At 25.6% G+C, this 17,996-nt stretch overlaps 1 protein-coding gene across 2 annotated transcripts; it reads right to left on the bottom strand.

The window, feature by feature from the left end:
• Positions 1-5,690: 5,690 nt before the first annotated feature.
• LOC129981318 (endoribonuclease LACTB2-like) lies at positions 5,691-14,410 on the bottom strand. 2 transcript variants are annotated; one of them, XM_056092107.1, is made up of 7 exons: positions 14,088-14,410; positions 12,816-12,979; positions 11,400-11,520; positions 10,067-10,169; positions 9,231-9,455; positions 8,301-8,382; positions 5,691-5,870 (listed from the first exon to the last, which is right to left on the bottom strand). In XM_056092107.1, the coding sequence occupies exons 1-7, from the start codon at positions 14,207-14,209 to the stop codon at positions 5,821-5,823; spliced, it is 867 nt and encodes a 288-aa protein (XP_055948082.1). In that variant the 5' UTR covers positions 14,210-14,410; the 3' UTR covers positions 5,691-5,820. The 2 variants fall into 2 exon arrangements, with proteins under 2 accessions (XP_055948082.1, XP_055948083.1); XM_056092108.1 differs by having other exon boundaries at positions 5,691-5,867.
• Positions 14,411-17,996: the final 3,586 nt, after the last annotated feature.

The raw sequence follows: 17,996 nt of genomic DNA, 5'->3' as shown, positions 1-17,996 counted from the left end.
GCTGATTTTAATATGAAATAGATTTTGCTTAGGTCAGAAATGAATCCTATCTCAGGTTCAGAAAGGGGGGGAGAAATACAATTTTTTGTTTTGGATCTATAATGCAGTGTTTGCTGGCTTCCAGTGAAAAATCATAAAAATTTCTGTGCATTTCAAAAATTTCTTAAAATTAACTTCATCTACTTCAGAGTAATAAGCTTACAAAGCAACTGTGCTAAACCATTGAGCTACATGCAGGAGAAATGATAAACTTTGAAACATATTGTGATCTCAATAGTACAGAAAAGATGCAGTAGATGTGTACTTAGATAGCAAAAGAAAAATTCATCAAATTTAATTTCTTTTGTGTAGTGTCTAGATATTTGTAGGGAGAAATAAAACGTTCTTTACTTTTTTAGGAATTTTTTCTGGGTTTGCTCCCATGTTTATGATAATTTTATAATGCATGAAAGCTGCAAATGGTGTTGCTGCATTCATTATATATACAGTGGTGACCAAAATTGTGAACTCTTAAAAGTCTTTGTTTTCTAACTTTGTATGCTTATAGAAAATGTTAGATTTGGCAAAATGCAAACTGTTACAGATAATTTTAAAGGGAATTTAATGCTGATTTCAATACAAAAAGCAAAATTCAAATATTTGCAATACAAAAAAAGTTCAATCTGAAAAACAAACACAGTGATGAAGTGTATTGTAATTTCTAACTTTCCTGACTAATCACTGTTCTTGTTCAGGGAACCAATCAATAACTGCCTGCAGAAATTGACATGTTTAAAGTTGGAACAAGTCATTATTGTGCTTTGTTCTGTAGAAGGAATACTGTTTTTTATGTAATGAAATTACAAGTAAGAAATTTTGTTAAACTTTATAATGTTTAGTCAAGGAGCAATGACATCAAATAAAAGAATAGACTGGGCACCTAGAAAGAGAACTGACATTGTTGTATTATAAGAATGTGACCTTTCCTGTGCTGAAATTGTAAGAAGGTGGGTGGTTCAGCGATTACATCTGGAGTCGGGAAGTTTTGTTTACGATATCAGGAGACAAATTCGATGAGCCGGAAAAGGTTGAAGGCCCACCCCATCTATTGATGACAAGAATAAAAAGATTATGTCTCCAAGATAGAAGAATGTCATCAAAAGTCAATTGAACGATGCTTGTGTTTCTATCTGTTCAAGAGCATTCGGGAGAAAATTATTAGATTTAGGACTAACAGGTAGAATTCCTCGAAAAAAGTCCTATTTCAATTTACTGCAGTGTGTAAAAAGATTACAGTAGGAAAAGTAGCATATTAATTGGTCAGTGGTCACAAGTTATATGGAGTGATGAAACAAAGATATTGTTATTTGGTAGACATAAAATAGGCGATGAGCTATAATCCTGATTGCGTTCAGGCAACTATGAAGGATTATGTTATTGATGAGAAACTAAATGCAAGAAAATACATTGATCCTATTGTAGAGCCAAAACTTAAACCTTCCATCAGTGATCTCTTTCCCAACAAAGCACCATTTATTTTTCAGCAGGATTCAACTCCTTGCTGCAGAACAAAAAAATATCAAAAGAGTGGTTTAATATAAAGAGCATTGAACTATTTTCATGGCTAGGAAACGGTCCTGGCCTCAATCCTTTGAAGAACTTGTGGCACCTTTGAAACCTCTTGCATGAAGGGGGTATGAAATAAAAGAGAACTAATTGAGGCTATAATTAATTCCTGGTATCATGGAAAAACTTAAAACTCTCTTCAGCTCAATGAAACATTGATGTGAAACTGTAATTAAAAAAAAAAAAAAATGCTACCCTACTAAGTACTTATTGCAGTCATCAGCATCTAATATATGTTGATAATTACTACCTCTCAACTTTTTTTTTTTTTTTTTTTGTATAGCAAATATTTGAATTTTGCTTTTTGTATTGGAATCAGCATTAAATTCTGTTTAAAATAATATCTAAGAATTTGCATTATGTGAAACTTTACATTTATATGTAGAATGAAACACATTTTCATGTGCAGGAAATTTAGTAGGTTGCAAATCTCTCAGATAGACAAATATAGAACACTCAAAGAGCAGGTATGTAATTTGCTTGGGTACTGACGAATCCATTTCACATCCAAACTAAAGATCGAATCTATACCAAATGCTTTTGAAAAAAAGACTAATACTAAGTAGCAAACAATGTAGAAGGCTACTGATTTTTCAGTAGCCATAATAGACAACTAATACAAGATAGTGGAAAGAACCAATTAAAATTGTGTGATGTTATCAGGTAATGATTTCATTTGTATTTGCACATTAATATTGAATTATTAATGATATTTTAAAAAAAGCAATTTAATGTTTAATTATCTTTAATATGAAAGAATTAAAAAAATTTGTTTTTAAAATGTACTGTTAAAATATTGTATTTTTTCATAAATTTTAAATAATTTTTGCATTTGAAAGATAATTGAAGCTGTTGCAATTTTTTAGCACTTAATGGTGGCCAAAATTGTGGACACTTTTGGATTTTATGTTTTCTAACTTTGTATGCTTATAGAAAATGTAAAGTTTCACAAAATACAAATTCTTGCATATTATTTTAAAGAGAATTTAATGCTGATTCCAATACAAAAAACAAAATTCAAATATTTGTAATACAAAAAAAGTTGAGTGGTAATAATAATGCAATAAGTTATCAGTACTTAGTAGGTAGCCTTTATTTTTTATTACAGCTTCAATTTTGAAACTACAGCTTTCATTGAGTTGACTAGAATTTTAAGCTCTTCCATTGTTATTACAGGATGCCAGGAAACAATTATAGCCTCAATGAATTTTCTTTTATTTGACGAACACTTCATATGTACAAGTTTTCAAATGGTGCCATAAGTTCTCAATAATTTTGAATCCAGGACCGTTTCCTGGGCATGATAAAAATTCGATGTTCTTTGTACTAAAGCACTCTTTCGATATTTTTGCTGTGTAGCAAGGAGTTGAATCCTGCTGAAAAATAAATGATGTTTTGTTGGCAAATAGATCACTGATGAGAGGTGTAAATTTTGACTCTAGAATAGTGTCAATGGATTTTCTTGCATTTAATGTCCCATTGATAACATGAAGGAGACCAATATCATCTGCTGACATGAATGACCAAATCATAACACTAACTGAATTCATAGTTGTCTGAATGCAGTCTGGATATATTTGTTCACCTATTCATGTCTTATCTATTTTCAGCATCACTTCTGAATAACAATGTATTTGTTTTATCATTCCGAATAACTTGTTATTACTGATCAATTAATGTGTTCCTTTTCTCACTGTAATCTTTTTATACTGTGCTTAAATATGAGATAAAGTTTTTTTACGTTCAATTCTACCTCTTAGTCCAACATCTAATCATTTTCTCCTAGTTCTTGAACTGCCATAAATGCCAGCATCATTCAATTGACTTCTGATATCCGCTAATGACATTCTTCTATCTTGGAGACATAGTCTTTTTATTTTTCTGTCATCAACAGATGTAATGTATCTTTTTCAGCCATTTCCCGCTTTGTTTTTTTATTGAATTCGTCTCCTGATATAAATAAAATTTTCGAATTCCAGATGTAGTCACTGAATAACCCACCTGTCTTGCAATTTCAGCATAGAAAAGACCACATTCATGTATCACAATAATCTTAGTTATCTGTCTGGGAGTACAATATATTCTTTTATTTGATGTCATTGATTCTTGATTAAATATTAGAAATAATTAAGAAAATTCCAACTATATTACAAAGTTTTTTAAAACTTCTAACTTGCAATTTAATTACATAAAAAACAGTCATACTTCTACAAAAAAAAGCACAATACTGACTAGTTTCTACTTTAAACATGATGTCAGCTTCTTCTAGCAGTTAATAACATTTGATTGGTTGCCAGAACATGAACAGTGATTTGCCAGGAAAGTTAGAAATTACAATCCACTTCAACATTTTGTTTGTTATTCAGATTAAAGTAAGAATAACTTTATTTGTATTGCAGATATTTGAATTTTTCTTTTTGTATTGAAATCAGCATTTAATTCTATTTAAAATGATATGTAAGACTTTACATTTAGTGAAATGTAACATTTTCTATAAGCATAGAAAACATAACAATTTTCAAAAGTGTCTACAATTTTGGCCACCACTGTAAGTGCAAAAAAAGTACAGTTCTCCATTCCTGTGAGATCAGAAGATGGTTGTTTTTTCATGCCTGTGTGTGTACTTTTAAGAATGGATTTTAACTTAATAATAACTTGAGTTATCCTACAGTTGATTTCAGGAATTAGACATAATTCTTCATTCCATGATTATTATATTACAGTTTTTAGTCACCATATGTAAACTGCACCTATGTATGTATCTCATCTGTTTACAGACTATTTCAAATATATTGTTAGTGCAGTAGAGAATTTTGGAAAAATACGGCATCAAAAATTTTTCCTATAATGTTCAGTGAAAAGAAAAGAAAGAAATATTTCTAAAATGTGTTTGAACTGCTTCCCAATTCCAGTATTATGTGCTATTTAAATAAGATTTTTTTTTTTTTTTTTGAGAAGCAAACATAATCTACAAGCTTTTATTTCATGATAATAAAGTTCTGTCTTTAGTTATTAATTCCAACTATGCAAAATGGATATTCTAATTATTCTTTTTTACAAAAATATAAAATTAATATGAAAAAAATGTGCTGATCAGTATTTTTTTTTCTTTTGTATACTCTCTCATAAAGATATTATACAGAATATGCCTTAAATTGACAAATAACTATAACAGAAATATCCTTGTATATGCCATGTTAATGTTTATCTTCATAGTACAAACAAGAAAATTGAATATGTATCTCAGTAAGAAGTTTTTCATTGGTGGATTTGACCAAATATTGGACACAGTTCTACAATTTCAGTACAAGAACCACTAATGAATTTCATACATCTCTCTCATTTCATTTCTGAATTAACTATTTGACATAAACATAGATAAAGAAAAGATAATTTACAAACATATTTGGTCTAAAATTTGCAATCATCATCGATTTTCTAATGAAGATCTTTGAACTAAATTTTATTATGAGGTAGAATTTTTACTGATTGCACATTTTATAACTCATAAGATTTTTATGATTACAACTAATATTTACAAGAAAGCTAAAGAAGTTTTCCCACTCTTTATGCTTTCCTTTAAGTAATGAAAAATGTACTAAAATAATTAGATGCTTGAAGGATTAAATAATTTCTAACTATATATATATATATATATATATATATATATTGTTTTATTTTGCAATCAAAATGTATTTCTATTTAACTAAAGTATTATTATTTGGAAATTTAAACTTTGGTGCCAATATTCACTAGCTATATTTTTATTTATTAAAATAAATTATTTTTGTAATACTAGGAAAAAATTATGTAGAATAATAGAGTAGGAATAAAAGCAAAATATTGACAAAATGAAGGAGAGAGCTTTAATATTTGCATGAAGTTATTTTGAAAATGGATTTTTGTTATTAATTTTAAAATTTAAGTTACCTGATTACTCAGTTACACTTAAAACAAATATTTTTAAATTTGGATAACACATGCTCATTTATGTATCTTGTCCATAACTAAAAAAAAGAGTTGAAAACATTTACCATTAGCATTGTTTGAAGTGTATTAATTAATAATAACAAAAAATACATAACTATTTTTAGTTATATTTTTAATTTTAAAAATATTAAAAGTTCAACAAGATATCATTTAAAGTATTATAGCTTTAACAATTCAAAGTTAAATTGTAATCTGGATTGACTAATAAAATAATTGTCAAAATGATTACAACAAAACATATTTTACACATTCTCCATCATTTGAAGTTTCTTCTGCTGTAAGAAAAGAAAAGAAAAGAAATCCATAAAAAGCATTCATTCAAAAAAAAAGTTTTAAAAAAATTATTAATTCAAAAAGGTAATTAACATTTTAAAATCACCATCTTTCAATTGGTTTCTAAAGTGCATTTATTAAACTTGAAACTGTATGCTTATTTAAATACAATCGTTTATCCTCTTATATGTATAAATATATTGTAGCAGTTGCATTACTGTATCTTCTCTTTTGGATAATAGATGGTGATGCCCGATTGGGTACGCATCCCATACTGTATTACAACTGTAATGAGAATGAGATGATATGCTGTTATGTTAAGCTGCACACATGAATGTCTTGTCTTTTCTTTATGTTTGTGTTTGTTTACTGTAAATGTGTTCCCGAAAACATATGTTCTGTTGCTTCCATTGCATGGATCATAAAAATCTACATTAAACCACAATATATATATATATATTTAATGCTACATGGCTTAAAAATTGGAATAAAGATCATTTAAGATATATTTCATAATGTTATAATTAGGAAATATATTTTACATTTTTTTAATGAATTTATCCCCATTCCTGCCTACTTAATGATAAATAGAAGCGATAAGAATGTATTGAAAATGAGATTTTAAAATATAGATAATGAAATCTTAACAATTCCTGAAAAATGTATGCACTGAAAGAAAACTTTTATTATTGAATGAATCAGTTAATAGTTTTAAATATTTATATTTTTCTAATCCTAATCTCTGAACAACTTCCTCTTTTTGTGTGTACTGTTCATAAGGTATATTTTTTAAACATTTTTTTAAATTTAATTTTATTAAAATTACACTTATATATGTGTGCTATTTACGATATACTGGTAAGGTCTTATAAAACAGTTTTTAAATCAAAAAGTTTAAAATTACATTTTTTTATTATTATTATTATTTCATGCAGCTTATACAATGGTAAAACTAATCAAAGAACTCATTTAAAATTTAAAAAAGCCTCATTTCTGAAGTTTTTTTTTTTTTTTTATGGGATGCAGTTTTTATAATATAAATACTTATACCTAATTCCTTAAAGGCATTCCAAGCTTGCTATAGTTGTTTTTAATTTATTAAATCTTTAGATTATGCATAACTAATTTGTTAAAATTATTTTATTTATCAGTAACAAAAAAATTGCAAGATAGGCCTGAAAAATGAAATTATGCATTTATTTTGCCAAAAATGGTAACTTCTGGTGGTAATGGCAGTCAAACTTTTCCTTTAAAAAGTCTTAAGTAATTGAATGAAGCCAAGCCTGTGTTGATTTAGCTGAGTGCTATGGTTCAGAATCTTGCTGAAATATTAATATCAATTTGTAACATAATAGTTAGCAAGTGATAATAAATGGGTAGGTAGTATTTCTTTTTTGTGATATTCTGCATTGAATTTTGCTTCTTTATCAACAAATTTCAGTAGAAAATTTCCTTTGTTGAAACTGTAGCTCAAACCATAATAGAATTTTTATTCTGTAAATGAAGATTTGTACACCTGCCTTTGAAGTTTTTTGAATGTACAAAATCATTTTCAGCATTATAATATTGTTCAGTGCAAAATAGTTTTCTTATTTGGGAAAATAATTCTATTACCATCTTTGCTACTATGACTGTTTAGCAGTTTTTGGTATCTATATCATCTTTTTAATACTTGTGTGTCAATCAAACATTGAGCTCTTCTTTTGAGATAACCCAAAAAATTGAGATTTTCATTTATGATAACTTACTTAGTTTTATGATTGTGTTATTCTCTCCAAACATTGTATTTAGAGAAAATTGTGTATTTCTTCGTAATTTTTACAAATTCATTTGCATAATCTCTACATGGATGGCCATGCTTGTGTTGATATTTACAGCCATTAGAACTGATTAATCTCTTTAAATTCTATATATAAATATTGTATTGTAACCATGGCATTTCAATTCCTTAAAAACTTAACCCGTAGAAAATTTTTTTGACCATAATTCTTTTGGAATCTTCTTTCTTTAAAATAATTCTAATTATTTGTTGTTGTTTTTTACAAAAAGTCTTCTGCACTAATATAAAATAAAATAATAAACCCCTTAAAAACACAGAGATAAAATATTTTACCATGAGATTAAAATTAATGTTTATGTTTTGGAACATTACAGCATTTAGTAGTCACTCTGTGATTATATTATGTGTCAGTTTTTAACATAGATTCTTTTTGTGAGATGAAAACTATCACAAAATATTCGATTATATATTAAGAAAATAAATACCAATTCATATAAAAATCGATTAAATAAAGCCTTGTAAAACATTTTTAATAATTCTACTTGAAATAAATTTAAATTGTTTTTCTTTTCAACCTGAAGACTTTTATTCTTGTTTTAAAAATGTGCTTTACATACTAAAAAAGGAAATAATAAAAAAAAAATCTACTCACTAACAACTTTTCCTTTCTTTAATTTCTGAAGATGATGGAGTACATTCACCTCTGCAGCTTTTAATAAATATTTAGGAGTAGTCTAGTGAAAGACACAAAATAAATATATTAATTTTTGACAAATTCTTAAGAAAACAGATACTATTTAAATATATTTATAGGTCTTTACTATTATGATTCTCTTAACTCCTGATGATACCTGTAGAAGAATTTTTTTTTAAAGTAGCAATTGTTATAGTAAGAAAGACTAAGTTTATTTGTCTTTAAGAAAAGAGATTAAATAAATATCAATATAATAAAATAGAGATTATAGTAGGAATTAAACCATTTTTATATTTAATCAAAGGTGAAGAATCAAAATCAAAGTACTTAAATACCCTACAAAACCTGCTAAACTGCTATATTATATCACTTAAGTGCCACTGGACAAAAATGATGATGAAAAGTGTACTGGACAAAAAGGATCAGTGATATGTATGGATAAATATGTGTTAGTAATGCCATTCTATCATGCCCAAATAAAATCTGCGTGTAATCTGGGCTAAATCATTCTTCTTTCTCTGGTGCCCCCAAACCACTAATCAACTGCAAATACTCTTTATTAATGGATATGAATCCTTAGGCTCAAAAAATCAGCTGAGTTCTGTAAAGGCTGGTTTGGATCAGTAATGGTAATAAATATGAACAATAACATAAAAGAATTTATATCATTGAAATCTTTTGTGAAAAAAAGAAGTCTCAGTAATATAAATTGCATTGTGCAATATATATAAGTTTCTCTTGGTGCTTCCTTTCTTCCTTTAATTATAAAATTTGAAACTCTTAATTTATTCTTTAAATACAACATATGTAAGGAAAATTCTTTTTTGAAAATAATTTAATAAAATTGTTTTATAAGTATAATTTCAGGAAGCATAAAAAAGATCTTACAACATATATTTGATTCACCAGTTCTTCAGCTGATAAACCATTTGGTCGGGCAACTTCTAAAGCATCTAAAATCTGTTTCTCTCTCAGCATTCTATGTTGAATGTATTCTTGAACTTTCGTTTTAGGATTTTCAATTACAGGACCATGACCAGGATAAATTATATCTGGTTCCAACTTCAGGATTTTCTCCAAACTGTGCATGTAATCAAACAGATCTTCAAAAACCTAAATTAATCAAAAATATATTAAATAAATGAATTAATAACAAATTATGATGATTAATAGAAATTGAAAATTTTATATTTGATAAAATAATTGATAATTGAAATAATTGATAACTGAAAATTTTATATTTAACAAAAGTTATTAAGTAACTTTTTATTAACTTGTAACATCTCTCCCACGGAAATTATGCAGCAAAAACCCTGAAAAACCGCTCTTAAAAATATAAACAAAAAATGGTTCAAATTCTTTTTAAAAAAAATTGTGAATAAACCTGTTATGTTGATTTAAAAAAGAAATTTACCAATAATATTTTTTAAATAAAATAGCATTTGATTTTATAAATTCTATTTAAAAAATTGAATGTAATAAAATGATTATTATTAATAAGAAAGGATATTTACTGATAGCAGAAAAATAAATTTATTATGATTATTAATCTAATTTTCTACAATTAAAAGCAAAAATTTTAAGTTTAAATAGCATTGAGAGGTACAGTTTTTATAATGCATATATTCATAAACATTTAAGACAGAAAAATGGGGTTTCATTACATATGGGATTTCATTAAAAAAACAGAGGAATAAATATATTGATTCATTATCTTAACTTACTGCTGTACCCTCACCAAGTATACAGTCTCCACTGAAAAGACTATTTTCTTCTTCTAAAAGCAGAACAAGGTGATCATCTGTATGTCCAGGAGCAGCAAGTACTCTATAATAAATGATTACAATTTTATAATGGGAACAGAAACTTATATTTATATTTTAAAATCATTTCATATTTTTTTTCTTTTTATAATTTATGTGGTTATTTTTATTATATTTAATAAAAAATTTTCATAATATGCCAAAAATATTTCTAACAAAATTAATCATTAATTTAGTCAAAGAAAAGAAAACTATAAGAATTTTGTCATTCAGATGTAATACATGACAATATTATTTATTAAGTAAATAATATAAAACTAAATATGCTGATATACTAAGTTTACTGCAGATAGCAAAATAATAGTGTAAAAGAAAGACAAATTGTTACCAAATAATTCAAATATTAGTATTCTAAAAAATCTAGCCTTCTAAAATGACAGTCATTAATAATCTTTGTTGATTTTTATTAATATTATTTTGTATTAATTTTTAATATCTAAACAAAAATGTTCCATCAATTAAAAACACACTGTTTAGAATTTAAATATGATAATGCGTAAATTTCTAAAGAACCAAAAATTTTTATGACTATTACCAATTCAACCTTTGAGTCATGCAAGCAATGGATTATATATAACTTTACATAATTTCAATTTTATGAAACTCAAATTAGTAATTTTAAACAATGGGAGTGTAAATACTTAAGGCGTGTAACACAAATGGTATTAAATATTTCAAATTAAAATAGGCAAATGCAATATTTTGTTAAAAAAAATTATATGCTTAAACTATTTATCTTTTATATTACATATTCATTCTTTACTGCTTTTTATTAGATTATTTGATTACATTACATTTTAATCAGTTGATCATATTTACATAGTTAGGTATTCTGCAATTGCTCTCAGGCAATGCATATATTCTAAGAAAGTAACAAAATAGTTATGGGGATTCATTAATCAATGTTACACTATTTTAATTAATGTATGCATTTTTATATTTTATTTCATTAATATTTATTAATAACACTCATATTTCACTATAATAACAATCATTATAATTATTTACAATACTAAAAGTTTTAGACCTTATTTGTATTCATAATGAAACTAAAGTTTTTAACTGTCAATAGCAAAAAAAGGTACTTATCTTCATTAATACACATCAATATTCTTTTGTTAGGTTTTTTTTTTAATAAGTAATTTGATTGCATGAAAAAAATCCCCAAAAGTGCTTTTCTCTTTTTAAAACAAAAAGAATCAATGAATTATTTTTAATTTGAAAAGAAATTTACTTAAGAGTGGCCCCTTCAGTTGTAATTACATCGCCATCTTTCAAATAGTGGTATGGTAGATCAGGAACATTTGGTAAATTTTCCATACCCGGAGCTCTTGGAAATTTTGATACAGTGCAATCTAAGAATACAATTTAAAAAAATAATTCACTTCAGACATTCATAATTTTAGAATGCAATGCAAAAAATTCTGGAACTAGAGTTTCATTACTCAAAGTTATACTAAAATCATCAATATAAAACATCAATTAGGACAGAAGAAATTCAATTTTTGGATCACCAATAATTTGGACAGTTTGCAAATCAATAGACAAAATTTGCACAAGTTAAAAACAGTGAGACAACTGATGCTGATTGGCATGTTCAAGCAGTGGTGTTTTACTGTAATATATAAATATAGAAAATTTAATGAATATTGTTTTTATAATGATTAAATCAATATGTTAAAAGAAAATTTTGAATTTTTCTAATGAAACAACCTTTTTATGTCAACCATTCATCCAGATAAGATCTGATCCCAATTAATCCAAATCAAGACTGTATATCAAATACAACTGATATGTAAAATGAAATAAAAATGTGAAATTAAGTATAGTACCATTTATGTAAATTGCATTAATATTATGGATTTTTTAAATAGCCTTTTGTATTTCTCCAAATTATTTTACTTGTTTTAAACTTTCATTAAATTAAAATTATTGATTTATCAGTTAATGAAAAATGCATTTGAATAAGATTTTAACTGAAATTAATTCAAAATGAAGAAATGACATATAAATGGAAGTTTTAGCATCATAAATCAAGATAAATTTTCTATCTCATAAGAAAGAGTGGTATCAATTCATTTATGAGTTTTGAATTACCACTGAGCACTGACAGAACTTTTATTTTTGTCTCTTGCATTATTAGGAATATGATTTTAAACATCAAGATCATATGTCTGCAAATTATTCACTTATCAATAGAGAGCAACTATTTTGCAAAGCTTTAAGCAAAGTTGTTCACATAATCTAATACATTTCAATTTGTAAAGTGCTTTATTTTTCATTTATTTCTTAGCAATCCTTTACGCAGCTCTTGCTACTGCAAATTGTTGAATTACTAAAATTTTTTCAGTTCAATATCAGATTTTTTTTTTTTTTTCATATTTATTAAAAACATTGAAATCCTTCATTAAATCTGGAAAAAATTATACACACAAACTATATTATCAAAATAATTTTTCAACAAGTAAAAATACATATATTATAGATAAACCAGTAATGTAGAAATTTTCTTCCATTTTTTAAATGATTTATCAAAATATTTAACAATTAATAATTGTTTTTTTACAATAATTTAATTATCAAAAATCACAATTATAAATTTAATTCAAGTAAAATGAAATCAAAATTTAATCTAAAATTTGTAACTTACCTAGTTTTAATTCCTTTAATATGTCTGGTACTCCGCCAATATGATCTAAGTGCCAGTGTGTGACAATAATGTTATGAAGAGAACAATTTTGTTCACTACACACATTTTTTAATAAATCTATATATTCCGGTACGCTAGGATTTCCACAGTCTAACAATACACGTCTGAAAATATTTATATACATTAGAATCAAAAAAATAAAAACTATTTTTCATTAAATATACAAATATAAACATTTTAATAATTGTAGTTTGATAAATGTTTTCCAATTTGAAAAATGTCAAGTAGTATACCATCATTAATCATAGGTACTTCCAAAGTAAGATACATTTAGCATTTCCAATGAATATTTGATAAGTACCAAGTATAATAATAATAAATAATCACATTCCGAATGCTAATATAATTTGATAAAAATTGGAAGCAAATCAATATAATATACTTTAGACTTCTTCTGATGGTGACTGGTTGAAAAATAAATTAGAAGAATGAAATACGAACCTAATACAAATGAAATAAAAATTATTAAAAATGGCATTCATTGTTTTATAGAATAATTACATGATATAATGGACTACTAATGCTTTTAATATTCTATAATGGAGACTTAATATCAATACTACAATAGCAATACTTAAATTCCAGACAGAAATATTAATGAAAAATTTGAATGCCACTGAATAATACCATCAGAAAATAACAATTTGCAAATTAGCCTTTCCTCCATTTTCATAAACCTGAAATCACTAACACAAAATAATACATATTGCAAAGACTTGTAATTGCAATATGAAGTAAAAATTGGTAACAAAGAGTATTGTTACCAAATTTTGCAACTTTATGTTATTTTTAAATCATAATTTTTATTAACTCTATCTATTCGTTTTGAAACAAATTAAAAAGAAATTTTAATATCATGACATCATAATTACAGTTTTCTTTAATCTTCACATATAAATAGGAACTTACTTATTGCATTCCACTTGTCTTATGATAGATATTATTTTACAATATATATACTTCGAATGTGACAGAACACAAAATAAATATTTAAGAAGTTACAATAAATAACTACAGGTAAAAATATTATATTCACAAATGATTAGATTTAGTACATAATATATGGAAACTTCATTTATATTTTTCTAACAGATTTAGCATATATCTGTTCAGAATTTTGTAGATTTTTCTAGAAGTTCTTTTAGGAGCAATTAAATACGGAAATTACGTTTGATTTAAACAGGCAATCATTACAAATAGAATATTACTCACTTCGCTCCTGTACCAATAAGATAAGTATTTGTTCCTTGAAGTGTCATTGGGCTAGGATTACAGCCAAGTATACGAATAATACGGCTCGATAATGTGCTAATCTTTGGTATAAAGGTTGCCATTCTGTAAATATCAGATAATTTCCGTAAAAATTAACCAATACTGTTTTCTTTCTTCATTAAGAAACTAAATACGAAAAAGCATTCATCAATTTTAATGAGCAGCTTTAAAGCCGCACATATGAGTTTCAGACACGAAATCGCTCCAGAATAATGATCTATCCTCCGAAAAAATGTTTACATTTATCGAAAACAGATTCTTCAGTTCATTTCATTTCTTAGATCGATTGCCCTGAAATTACTTCAAATGAAATATAAGAAAACGAAAAAAAAAAAAAAAAACACTATGCACTAAATGAAGGAACTAATAAATCTTTTTAGCAAATAAACAAATCATTTTCTGGTCTTAAAATAACATTTTATGTGATTTATTGCTTGCCAGCTATATGACGCCCATTCTTCATTGTGAACATTTTTTTTAATTGGAGACATAATTTTCAGTCAACAAAACAGCGTTAAGAAAATGCAAGGTTATGCAATTTCATAGTTATTTATGTAAATGTATCTTGTCAATTTAAAATTCATCTATCTGCATATCCTGAAGAAGGAATAAAACAGACATATAATTCTATAAGTAGATGAAAATACTCAACGGCGAAATGTAAGTGCAATTAAATGCTAGATGACATATTGATTATGGTCTCGAGACTGAGATATCTTTGATATTAGACTCTACTAACTTTTCAACGAAACAATCAAGACGCGCATGGCGATTATGCAGAAACTGTTAATAGAGACAGCATTGTATGAAAATAAATTTGCTATAGAATAATGGTAATTTGCACTGATTAACTTAGAAGCGTACACTGAGGTGTTCTTTATATTTAACTATAAATCATAATACTTTCGTTTTCAGATCAGCTAATATTTAATTTAAAACAGAAAACTGTAGCATTTCATTAATGTTAAAAGTTTACAATAATGGAGCTTAAAATTATTTATCCAGTATTTTCTCTAATCTACTGATTTAAAAAAAAAAACGCATTTATTTGTCGTATTAAGGTGCAAAAGATCAATCATTTTGAAGCATAAAAATGATTAATAGTGATTTTTTTAAAAGAAAGTTTCAATGCTATGACATTTTTTAATTATTAAATAATTATATATTAGTAATTAATTTCTTTTGTCAACCAGCCGGTTCATCGAATATATTAGTTGTTTAGTTTTTATTAAACCTCTTGTTGATTTTGATATTTATGAATTTCTCAAAAACATTTTTTTAAACATGAAATTGCGATAGATATTAAAGATATACTATTTTAATAGCTTCTTACTTGTTTTCTTTATTGCAGAAATGGACCTTTGGAATACAGTTACATCCGATGAAATCAGAATGTCATTAAAAACGCAACTGTAAGAGTAATTTATTTTCTGATAGCACACTGATTTCAGAGCACAATCACACGACTAAATATTTGATGGAACAATGAAAGCGATTTGAATTTCTTTGACACAGTGAAATCTATCATTAAAAATTAGATACAAGCACATATATACATTTTAAATTGCTAAAACTCAGAAAAAAATTGTAAACCAATAAAATCGGTGTTTTAAAAAGTATTTTATTTTATTGACATGATTAAAAACACGCTTTTTTGAAAAATATCTTCGGAAGTAATCGCCGGAAAAAGCCAGAACTGCGCCTAATTGTAAATCAATTAAAAATTTTACAAATCCTATATTATACATTTCTGTCCTCCAAAATATATTTATGCCACCTTTGATTATTTTAAGTTAAATAGTCAATTCTGTAATGTGCAATACATACACATATTTCATTATTATTAGTTATGATAAATACAAAGAAATAAAGATAATTTAATGTACACATAAATAAAACCTGATGATTTTGCAAGCATCTCGTGAAAGGCTGACTATCTTACTTATTATATAAACCTGTTTATGAAATCTGCTAATATAATAAATAATCTGCATGTTTTTTAAAAATCTAACAGAATTTTTATCTTAAATACCACTTTGCATATCAAATATCCCTGATAGCAAAAAAAGCACAACACAGGCCATATTTATCAACAGCAAAAAAAAAAAAAAAAAAGAAGTTTAAGTACATAAGGATAAATGCCACATATTTTGACTTTTTTTAAAACATTCATTTAGAGAATATTTAAGGATAATTTCTTCTTCCTTGCATAATTTTTGAAAATATGTAATTTCTTCCTTGTGTATACATAATTTTAGCTGATCAAATATGGATTGAAACTGCTGTATAGGTGTAATATTTGACAGAAATGCCTAAATGAATTCAATGAAATAATTACATGATTTAAAAACTCATTAAAATGAGGAAAAAAATAAATAAAATCTTATTTAAAAAGATTCATATTGAAGACAAAATCTATCACTTGCAATTCTCTTTACTTCAAACTGTTTTCTTAAAAATAAAGTAACTGAAAATTGATCTAATTGTAAATGACATTTCAGATAAACACAAAAGGTATAATTCTGTGTGGAAGAGGTTAAAAAATAGTAAAGTTTAAAAAAAGATAGAGCAGTTTACAATAAATAAAAGTATTTCTTAAAAAATTCTAAGTTTTTATTACTATTATTTTAATGTAACTAATTTACTGCAATCACATTTGCATAAGAATATTTTAAAATTCACGAAAAGAAATAGAATATTAACAATATTGTAACATTGTTATTATTTATTAGCTGATAGTTAAAAAAAGAATGTATTATTGTTTATATTGATCAAACTTCTATTTACTATTTCATTAATTTTAATGCCAATAATACTTTGTTTATAATTTCTATATAAGTTTATAATATTACAAGATAAATAAGTTCAAATTTAAAAAAGCAATATTTTTATCACAGCTTTCAAGAAATTAAAGATCTTTTCATATCAAACTTTTGTGCTTCTTTGTATCTTAATAAATTTTCATGGATATTACTTTGTATAATAATTTTATCAAGAAGATTAATTTTATCAAGAAGATTAAACTTAAAACAATAATTTCAGGCAAGAAATTTATATCACAATCTAAATTATAAAATCTAGCTTGCCATGGTTATTATTACACTGGAAAGTTCTTCAAAATCTACTGAAAGAGTTTAATTTTCTTTCATAATAGGGTAGGAAATTAAAATTATTTAAAATTTACTATCGAATGTAGTTTTATTATTTAAACCACATTTATGATTACAATTGGGCGATATCCATGGTAAATAATAGAATATTTACAGAAAAATATCTGTGTAATTTCACTGAAATAAATTCTTATTAATAATGAAAAGAATTTTTATTTTAACCCAACTAGAACATGGAGTAATTTCTTTCTAAGCATAATAAAATTGTGCTTATCATCCAAACACTCACCAAAAGTCCAAAATAATAATCGTCAGAAAATAGTTAAATAAAAAGGCTTTTGCAATTGAATCCTATTTTTAAATCAAATCTTTATTTGAAAATATTACAATTAATAGTTCTGTCTGAAAATTTAGAATTGGAAGCAATAAAAATTTGAAATAAATATTATTAACAACATTCAGATAGATTGTTTTTATTTTCAGACCAAGCAGATTTCCAAGATTGTTTTTAATTTCAGGTAAGAAAAGAGAAAAGCAGTGTTAGGTATTCAAAATAAAATTTTCTAATAAATTCCATGTTTTACTTATCATTCTAGAATGATAATGTAATTTTTTAAAAAATAATTTTTAAATTACAAGATGAAAAAAAAATCCTTCTTGAACTGCACTTATAATATATAAAAATTCATTCTCAACAACAACAATAAATTTTAATTATCATGGTGATCCATAAATTATG

Source organism: Argiope bruennichi, chromosome 8, assembly GCF_947563725.1.
Source record: "Argiope bruennichi chromosome 8, qqArgBrue1.1, whole genome shotgun sequence".
NCBI lineage: Eukaryota > Metazoa > Arthropoda > Arachnida > Araneae > Araneidae > Argiope > Argiope bruennichi.
The sequence above is the reverse complement of the archived record's forward strand: the minus strand, read 5'-3'. Positions and strand labels throughout refer to the sequence as shown.

Coding starts and splice junctions, on each gene's coding strand:
- LOC129981318 (XM_056092107.1), bottom strand. CDS start 14,209: ATGGCAACCTTTATACCAAAGATTAGCACATTATCGAGCCGTATTATT. Junction 9,456..10,066: donor TACTTGGTGAGGGTACAGCA/GTAAGTTAAGAT, acceptor TGATTAATTTAG/GTTTTTGAAGATCTGTTTGA. Junction 8,383..9,230: donor TGGTGAATCAAATATATGTT/GTAAGATCTTTT, acceptor GTCTTTCACTAG/ACTACTCCTAAATATTTATT.